We start from the raw sequence: 9236 nt of genomic DNA on the forward strand, positions 1-9236 counted from the left end.
GCGGGAATTCCCCTTGACGAAGCCCCGCACGCACTTCCGACCTGGCCCCCTGGACCAAAGGGCTCCGGATGCAAATGATTCGGGGCGCATTGGGCCTTCCAGCCTTGCCGCGCTAGAGAGTCACTGCGGGCCTTCCAAGTTCAGCACACAAATGCGGGCTGCAGAGGAATGCCGTGGGCTCACCATTCACGTCCTAACACACTTGTGCAAACATAGGTCTGCCAAACATAGGTCTGCCCCCTACCCTCTCCCCTTTAGGGGTCTCCCCTCCCAGACCCCTGCCTGAGGACAACCCCTCCCCAGACAACAAGAAACCCTTGCCTCAACTTTGCTCTCCAGTGAGGTCCGCTCCAATTTCTATGCTTTCTCACTGGACACTCTGCTAGCGTTCAGGGTCCTGGCACCAAAAGATGCCGAGAGAGTGGCACATATGCTTTTCTCCCTTCAGGGCCGTTGGTCAAGCCCCAAAGCGAGCTCATTCCAAAAGGCATAGGCTTGCTGCAACTTTGGATTCCTTGCTTCAGCTCTTTTTATGTCTCCGTTGCCTTTTGCCCTTCCTTTTCCTTCTTCCATTTGTTTTGATAGTGGTTGTTGTTGTTGTTGTCGTTGCTTTCTTTGTTTTGTTTTTTTTTTTGGGGGGGTTTCGAGCGGTTTTTTGTGGGGTTTGTTTTTTTTTTTTGCTTTTCCTTTTTTTTTTTTTTAATTTTGTGTTCATTTTGTTATTTTTTTGTTGCTTTTATTCTCTTTCTCTATTTTATATACAATAGTTGACTCATACAGTCGTCTTTCCAATTCCAGGGCTTAAAACGCGCTATAAGTCAAGGTATAAGAAAGGTTTCCCTCCTGGAAGAGGATGACTGTTGCTTTCCTTCTCGGTGTGGGACAGGTGTGTTTGTTTGCTCTCCCGTCCTGGACATTATGCTCGCCTTCCAGGACGATGGGGGTTTCACGGTCCATGGGTTTCCCATACATAGCTGAAGCCTTGATCCGTGGATACTTACTAGGAAAGAACGGCCCTGACCCCGCTTTCTTCCTTAGCCTCTTGCACCCCTCCCACCTCCCGCTTCCCCATCCCATCCCAGGACCCTACCACTTTGTGCTTTATCGTCCAGGTGCTCACACCCTTGCTGTCCTCTTGCCTCCTTCCCATGGCACAGAGAAGCGAGATCAGCCAGTATCTTTCTCGCTTTTGCACGGATTTCCCCCAGCGTAAGGCCACCTTCCCACTCCCTCTGCCACGCCGCTCCAGTCGCCATTCTTCTCCTTTTTCTCCTTCTCCTTCTCCCTCTTCTTCAGAGGGGTGGGTGGGGCAAGCAGTAAGTCCATTGGAGACGATGGGGTGGAGGAGGATGGGTGGTGATGATGAGGGAGGGCTGTGGGTGGCTCCACGTCCTCGCGCGGGGCACGCTTGTTCGTGTTCTTGGGGGAAGATACTGCTCATCATTCTTTTTCCTCTCCACGTGTGGAGGGCATGGTGCGCTGTAGGTGAGCATGCGGGGGAAACGAGCCATCGGAACGTTCTCTGTTCCTTGCCACGCCGACTGGCGCAGTCAGCAACCAGAGTTGTTCCTCGAGGTCTGAGATGTTAAACCGCACATTCCCGGTCTGCCCTTTGCTGGAGGGTTTGGGGTTCGCAGCCGTCAGCCAAGAAACAGAAATAAAACACAAGAGGTGATCGATAAAGGTCCTCAGGCCCCCCTCCACCGGGTCACGGGAATCATGAGGCAGTGGAGAAAGCAGCTAGGGGAGGAGAGTTTCCCCACCGCCCCAGGCACTTTGGAGGCCGGCCGCGTCTCCTCGAGTCCAGCGGCGTTTGTCCGGGGCCCAGCTGGAAGGGACAACTGACTGCCAGGCAGGACGGGCAGAGTCGGAAGTCCAGTTGGCTTGCTATCCCAATCTAGGGTAGGCTCGGGTCTTTCCTCAGTGTGGGGAGGACCTTTGTTTCCAGAAATGAACGCTGCGTGACGAATCTCCACCTAGGCCCCGGTGCACTGCTGGTGGAGAGGTTTCTTTGGCACTAGTTGGCTCGCCTTTCTCCCCGTGGCCTTCGTGTCGGTGCTGGTGGTGCCGGTGGTGGTGCTCACGGCATTGTGGATCGCGTCTCCTGTTTGGCACTTGGCGCTTCTCCAGCACGCTCCTTGCACCGGAAATGGAGCCCCAGGGAACTTTGCGGACGAGCGTCCTGTCGGGGACCCACGGATCCCCAACTCAATCCTGCTGGAAACTCTGCCTAGTAGCACGAGGCCTCCCGAGGGCAGCCACCCATAAAGACTGCTTGCCCATCTTCTCCGCAGACGCTGCTCGACGTTTGGGGCATTCTCGAGAGCCTGGCCGGCCGGAAGGACACTGTGTGTGGACCTGCATCCGCTCTTCCCCGCACCTCCCCCCCGAAGGGCTCCGGAGAGCGTCTCCTTGCTCGGCTGGCTGTGAGCGTTCTGTGAGGCGTCTCCAGGCCGCGTCACTCGCCAGAGGCCAGCGGTGCGGCCAGGGACTGGAGACGGGGGAAGAAAGGCAAAGCCACACCCAAAGTCCCATCCAGAGAGGACTCTCCCACCCTCGCAGAAGTGGCAGGCCCTGGCACCGTGCTCAGACCCGCTCACGCACCCCATTCGCTCCGCCGACTTCCCAGCAGAGCCAGCCCTCGAGAGCTGAGCCGCTCGGGCACAAACCCGTTCCCAGGGAACACTGAGACCCCGGGCACGCTCCAGGTACCGCCTGTTCCCCGGAGGCCGCATCGTCCTCACCGCCAGAGAGGAACTCGCTCCTCGTCGGCACTCCTGCTGCGTCGCCCAGGGCGGGCCGCACGCAGAGTGTGCCTGGGCGTCTGCACGCATGTGCATCAGAGCCGGCCTACCGCCACAGCCCCAGAGATGGCCGCGGCTTCTTGTTCCTCCCCTTGGTCGCTCTGGCCCTCCCGCTGGCACAAGGGCCGTGGCCGACGTCCGTCGGCCCCGGAGGCGGGGTGTCCGTGCTGGGCCGGTCGAGCCGGTGGTGCTCCTGTGCGGGCGGCGGGCGGTTTCTCCCTCCTCCGGGTCTGGACCGGTGAATCACGACTGCGCCGGCAGGCAGGGCAGCCTGGATCTTGCGCAGCTCCAAGGCCGGCTTCGGTCGGTTGTGTTCTTGCAGGCGTCTCCACTGCTCTAAGCTCATCCCTTCGGCCTCTGTGTCCCCCGGGGACTCCTGCGACCCAGGAGCTCTGCCGCTGGCGTCTCCTGCAGGCTGCCCGGGGTCTGCGGGGTCAGCCCCGAGGGGGGCCGCTGCCCCTCCCCCAGCGCCCCCTTCCCACGCACCCTCCCGGGCGTAGAACAGGACGTAGGCGCTCTGGCTCAGGGCAGCAGTCTCGTCACAGGCGGTCACCTTGGCATCGTCCATCTTATACCATTGGCCGTTGCCGGCTCGGACGTAACAAAAGTAGTGTCCTCGCTCACAGCTCCACCCGGAGTGCACCAGCACGGCATAGAGCACGTAGCCCAGTGGCCCTGCCGTCCCCTCAGACGTGTAGGGCTGCACGTCCAGGCGCTGGGGATAGCGCACCTCCTGAGCCCTTTTGGCCCCGCTCAGCTGTGTGAACCGCTTCAGCACCAGCACCAGGACCTGGGACGTGCTGTGCAAAGTCAACCTCTTGGTGGCAGGCACCTTCCGGAGACAAACGCCACAGTCATAGGCATTTTCCGCCTCCAGCTTCTCGGGCTTGACCAGCTCTCTCAGAGCTTGCTCCACACTCTGAGCCGCCGTGATATCCAGGCTGACGTCCAGATGAGGGTCGAACGTGTCCGAGACACCGAGGCAGTGGAGACACTGGATCCGAGACCTCCACGTCCCGCCGAAGATCTGACGGACGACGCTGGTGTCCTCGGAGGCGTGGCCCGACGGCTGGGATGCACTCAGGCACCCTTGCTGCATGCCATTCAGAGTGAACATCAGAAACTCGTGGGCATCTTCCTGCTGGTGTCTGTGGAAGCCCGCCAGCAGGTCCTTGCGGGGCCGGATCACCTCTCCCGCGTGAAGGAGGGCTCGGGTCACGTGAGCTCGCATGGCACAGAGCGTGCAGGAGCTGCCGGCCGGACAGAGGGTGGCGTGCTGCCGGGACACCAGCCAGCTGGCCAGGGGCGGCGTGTGGCTCAGACACTGCAGCGCCGCGTTCACGTAGCAGGTGTTCCCCAGATTCTGAAGCCCAGCGCCCACCCCCCACGGCCCCCTCCAACTCAGGGCGACTTTCTGGCCAGGCGCCAGCCCCGCTGACCCAGGAGCCAAGTCACCCCGCTGGGGGCGCCCGACTGCCGGCGACGGCCCCTCAGGGACAGAGGGTCCCCGAAGGGCATCCGCACCAGCGGCGCTGGCCCGACAACCTCGCCCTCCGGCTAAGACGTTGAAGGGAGCCGGACACGCACCTCCCCCGTGCTCAGAAGCAGCCCCCGGGTCTCTGCAAACAAGGCCCGCGAGGGTTTCCATCTCCTACCTGCAGCTGCACGCCGATGCCTCCTTCCCTCACACCGTCGTCTCCAAAAAGGGCCTTGGCCCCGCCCCCTCGGTCCTTTGGGGGCTTTCCCACGGCCCCACCCCCGCACGTGCAAGCTCCTCATTCGCTGAGGCGGCCGAGGGCCTGCCCACTCCCACTCCCGCCATCCAACCACCGACACTTTTCTCGGGGAATTCCCCTTGAGGAAGCCCCGCACGCACTTCCGACCTGGCCCCCTGGACCAAAGGGCTCCGGATGCAAATGATTCGGGGCCATTGGGCCTTCCAGCCTTGCCCGCTAGAGAGTCACTGCGGGCCTTCCAAGTTCAGCACACAAATGCGGGCTGCAGAGGAATGCCGTGGGCTCACCATTCACGTCCTAACACACTTGTGCAAACATAGGTCTGCCCCCCTACCCTCTCCCCTTTAGGGGTCTCCCCTCCCCAGACCCCTGCCTGAGGACAACCCCTCCCCAGACAACAAGAAACCCTTGCCTCAACTTTGCTCTCCAGTGAGGTCCGCTCCAATTTCTATGCTTTCTCACTGGACACTCTCCTAGCGTTCAGGGTCCTGGCACCAAAAGATGCCGAGAGAGTGGCACATATGCTTTTCTCCCTTCAGGGCCGTTGGTCAAGCCCCAAAGCGAGCTCATTCCAAAAGGCATAGGCTTGCTGCAACTTTGGATTCCTTGCTTCAGCTCTTTTTATGTCTCCGTTGCCTTTTGCCCTTCCTTTTCCTTCTTCCATTTGTTTTGATAGTGGTTGTTGTTGTTGTTGTCGTTGCTTTCTTTGTTTTGTTTTTTTTTTGGGGGGGGGGTTTCGAGCGGTTTTTTGTGGGGTTTTTTTTTTTTTTTTTGCTTTTCCTTTTTTAATTTTTTTTAATTTTGTGTTCATTTTGTTATTTTTTTGTTGCTTTTATTCTCTTTCTCTATTTTATATACAATAGTTGACTCATACAGTCGTCTTTCCAATTCCAGGGCTTAAAACGCGCTATAAGTCAAGGTATAAGAAAGGTTTCCCTCCTGGAAGAGGATGGCTGTTGCTTTCCTTCTCGGTGTGGGACAGGTGTGTTTGTTTGCTCTCCCGTCCTGGACATTATGCTCGCCTTCCAGGACGATGGGGGTTTCACGGTCCATGGGTTTCCCATACATAGCTGAAGCCTTGATCCGTGGATACTTACTAGGAAAGAACGGCCCTGACCCCGCTTTCTTCCTTAGCCTCTTGCACCCCTCCCACCTCCCGCTTCCCCATCCCATCCCAGGACCCTACCACTTTGTGCTTTATCGTCCAGGTGCTCACACCCTTGCTGTCCTCTTGCCTCCTTCCCATGGCACAGAGAAGCGAGATCAGCCAGTATCTTTCTCGCTTTTGCACGGATTTCCCCCAGCGTAAGGCCACCTTCCCACTCCCTCTGCCACGCCGCTCCAGTCGCCATTCTTCTCCTTTTTCTCCTTCTCCTTCTCCCTCTTCTTCAGAGGGGGTGGGTGGGGCAAGCAGTAAGTCCATTGGAGACGATGGGGTGGAGGAGGATGGGTGGTGATGATGAGGGAGGGCTGTGGGTGGCTCCACGTCCTCGCGCGGGGCACGCTTGTTCGTGTTCTTGGGGGAAGATACTGCTCATCATTCTTTTTCCTCTCCACGTGTGGAGGGCATGGTGCGCTGTAGGTGAGCATGCGGGGGAAACGAGCCATCGGAACGTTCTCTGTTCCTTGCCACGCCGACTGGCGCAGTCAGCAACCAGAGTTGTTCCTCGAGGTCTGAGATGTTAAACCGCACATTCCCGGTCTGCCCTTTGCTGGAGGGTTTGGGGTTCGCAGCCGTCAGCCAAGAAACAGAAATAAAACACAAGAGGTGATCGATAAAGGTCCTCAGGCCCCCCTCCACCGGGTCACGGGAATCATGAGGCAGTGGAGAAAGCAGCTAGGGGAGGAGAGTTTCCCCACCGCCCCAGGCACTTTGGAGGCCGGCCGCGTCTCCTCGAGTCCAGCGGCGTTTGTCCGGGGCCCAGCTGGAAGGGACAACTGACTGCCAGGCAGGACGGGCAGAGTCGGAAGTCCAGTTGGCTTGCTATCCCAATCTAGGGTAGGCTCGGGTCTTTCCTCAGTGTGGGGAGGACCTTTGTTTCCAGAAATGAACGCTGCGTGACGAATCTCCACCTAGGCCCCGGTGCACTGCTGGTGGAGAGGTTTCTTTGGCACTAGTTGGCTCGCCTTTCTCCCCGTGGCCTTCGTGTCGGTGCTGGTGGTGCCGGTGGTGGTGCTCACGGCATTGTGGATCGCGTCTCCTGTTTGGCACTTGGCGCTTCTCCAGCACGCTCCTTGCACCGGAAATGGAGCCCCAGGGAACTTTGCGGACGAGCGTCCTGTCGGGGACCCACGGATCCCCAACTCAATCCTGCTGGAAACTCTGCCTAGTAGCACGAGGCCTCCCGAGGGCAGCCACCCATAAAGACTGCTTGCCCATCTTCTCCGCAGACGCTGCTCGACGTTTGGGGCATTCTCGAGAGCCTGGCCGGCCGGAAGGACACTGTGTGTGGACCTGCATCCGCTCTTCCCCGCACCTCCCCCCCGAAGGGCTCCGGAGAGCGTCTCCTTGCTCGGCTGGCTGTGAGCGTTCTGTGAGGCGTCTCCAGGCCGCGTCACTCGCCAGAGGCCAGCGGTGCGGCCAGGGACTGGAGACGGGGGAAGAAAGGCAAAGCCACACCCAAAGTCCCATCCAGAGAGGACTCTCCCACCCTCGCAGAAGTGGCAGGCCCTGGCACCGTGCTCAGACCCGCTCACGCACCCCATTCGCTCCGCCGACTTCCCAGCAGAGCCAGCCCTCGAGAGCTGAGCCGCTCGGGCACAAACCCGTTCCCAGGGAACGCGGAGACCCCGGGCTCGCTCCAGGCCCCGCCTTTTCCCAGGAGGCCGCATCGTCCTCACCGCCAGAGAGGAACTCGCTCCTCGTCGGCACTCTTGCTGCGTCGCCCAGGGCGGGCCGCACGCAGAGTGTGCCTGGGCGTCTGCACGCATGTGCATCAGAGCCGGCCTACCGCCACAGCCCCAGAGATGGCCGCGGCTTCTTGTTCCTCCCCTTGGTCGCTCTAGGCCCTCCCACTGGCACAAGGGCCGTGGCCGACGTCCGTCGGCCCCGGAGGCGGGGTGTCCGTGCTGGGCCGGTCGAGCCGGTGGTGCTCCTGTGCGGGCGGCGGGCGGTTTCTCCCTCCTCCGGGTCTGGACCGGTGAATCACGACTGCGCCGGCAGGCAGGGCAGCCTGGATCTTGCGCAGCTCCAAGGCCGGCTTCGGTCGGTTGTGTTCTTGCAGGCGTCTCCACTGCTCTAAGCTCATCCCTTCGGCCTCTGTGTCCCCCGGGGACTCCTGCGACCCAGGAGCTCTGCCGCTGGCGTCTCCTGCAGGCTGCCCGGGGTCTGCGGGGTCAGCCCCGAGGGGGGCCGCTGCCCCTCCCCCAGCGCCCCCTTCCCACGCACCCTCCCGGGCGTAGAACAGGACGTAGGCGCTCTGGCTCAGGGCAGCAGTCTCGTCACAGGCGGTCACCTTGGCATCGTCCATCTTATACCATTGGCCGTTGCCGGCTCGGACGTAACAAAAGTAGTGTCCTCGCTCACAGCTCCACCCGGAGTGCACCAGCACGGCATAGAGCACGTAGCCCAGTGGCCCTGCCGTCCCCTCAGACGTGTAGGGCTGCACGTCCAGGCGCTGGGGATAGCGCACCTCCTGAGCCCTTTTGGCCCCGCTCAGCTGTGTGAACCGCTTCAGCACCAGCACCAGGACCTGGGACGTGCTGTGCAAAGTCAACCTCTTGGTGGCAGGCACCTTCCGGAGACAAACGCCACAGTCATAGGCATTTTCCGCCTCCAGCTTCTCGGGCTTGACCAGCTCTCTCAGAGCTTGCTCCACACTCTGAGCCGCCGTGATATCCAGGCTGACGTCCAGATGAGGGTCGAACGTGTCCGAGACACCGAGGCAGTGGAGACACTGGATCCGAGACCTCCACGTCCCGCCGAAGATCTGACGGACGACGCTGGTGTCCTCGGAGGCGTGGCCCGACGGCTGGGATGCACTCAGGCACCCTTGCTGCATGCCATTCAGAGTGAACATCAGAAACTCGTGGGCATCTTCCTGCTGGTGTCTGTGGAAGCCCGCCAGCAGGTCCTTGCGGGGCCGGATCACCTCTCCCGCGTGAAGGAGGGCTCGGGTCACGTGAGCTCGCATGGCACAGAGCGTGCAGGAGCTGCCGGCCGGACAGAGGGTGGCGTGCTGCCGGGACACCAGCCAGCTGGCCAGGGGCGGCGTGTGGCTCAGACACTGCAGCGCCGCGTTCACGTAGCAGGTGTTCCCCAGATTCTGAAGCCCAGCGCCCACCCCCCACGGCCCCCTCCAACTCAGGGCGACTTTCTGGCCAGGCGCCAGCCCCGCTGACCCAGGAGCCAAGTCACCCCGCTGGGGGCGCCCGACTGCCGGCGACGGCCCCTCAGGGACAGAGGGTCCCCGAAGGGCATCCGCACCAGCGGCGCTGGCCCGACAACCTCGCCCTCCGGCTAAGACGTTGAAGGGAGCCGGACACGCACCTCCCCCGTGCTCAGAAGCAGCCCCCGGGTCTCTGCAAACAAGGCCCGCGAGGGTTTCCATCTCCTACCTGCAGCTGCACGCCGATGCCTCCTTCCCTCACACCGTCGTCTCCAAAAAGGGCCTTGGCCCCGCCCCCTCGGTCCTTTGGGGGCTTTCCCACGGCCCCACCCCCGCACGTGCAAGCTCCTCATTCGCTGAGGCGGCCG

At 61.2% G+C, this 9236-nt stretch overlaps 2 protein-coding genes across 2 annotated transcripts; both read right to left on the bottom strand.

Moving 5' to 3' along the window:
* Nucleotides 1–2748: 2748 nt before the first annotated feature.
* Nucleotides 2749–4598, bottom strand: LOC108634735 (ubiquitin carboxyl-terminal hydrolase 17-like protein 6). Its single transcript, XM_018044924.1, has one exon. It carries the CDS (start codon nucleotides 4450–4452, stop codon nucleotides 2851–2853), a length of 1602 nt encoding a protein of 533 aa, XP_017900413.1. The 5' UTR covers nucleotides 4453–4598; the 3' UTR covers nucleotides 2749–2850.
* Nucleotides 4599–7542: 2944 nt separating this feature from the next.
* Nucleotides 7543–9236, bottom strand: LOC108634733 (ubiquitin carboxyl-terminal hydrolase 17-like protein 6). Its single transcript, XM_018044922.1, has one exon. The coding sequence runs from the start codon at nucleotides 9088–9090 to the stop codon at nucleotides 7543–7545; it is 1548 nt and encodes a 515-aa protein (XP_017900411.1). The 5' UTR covers nucleotides 9091–9236.

This window comes from Capra hircus, unplaced genomic scaffold (assembly GCF_001704415.2).
Source record: "Capra hircus breed San Clemente unplaced genomic scaffold, ASM170441v1, whole genome shotgun sequence".
Taxonomy (NCBI): domain Eukaryota; kingdom Metazoa; phylum Chordata; class Mammalia; order Artiodactyla; family Bovidae; genus Capra; species Capra hircus.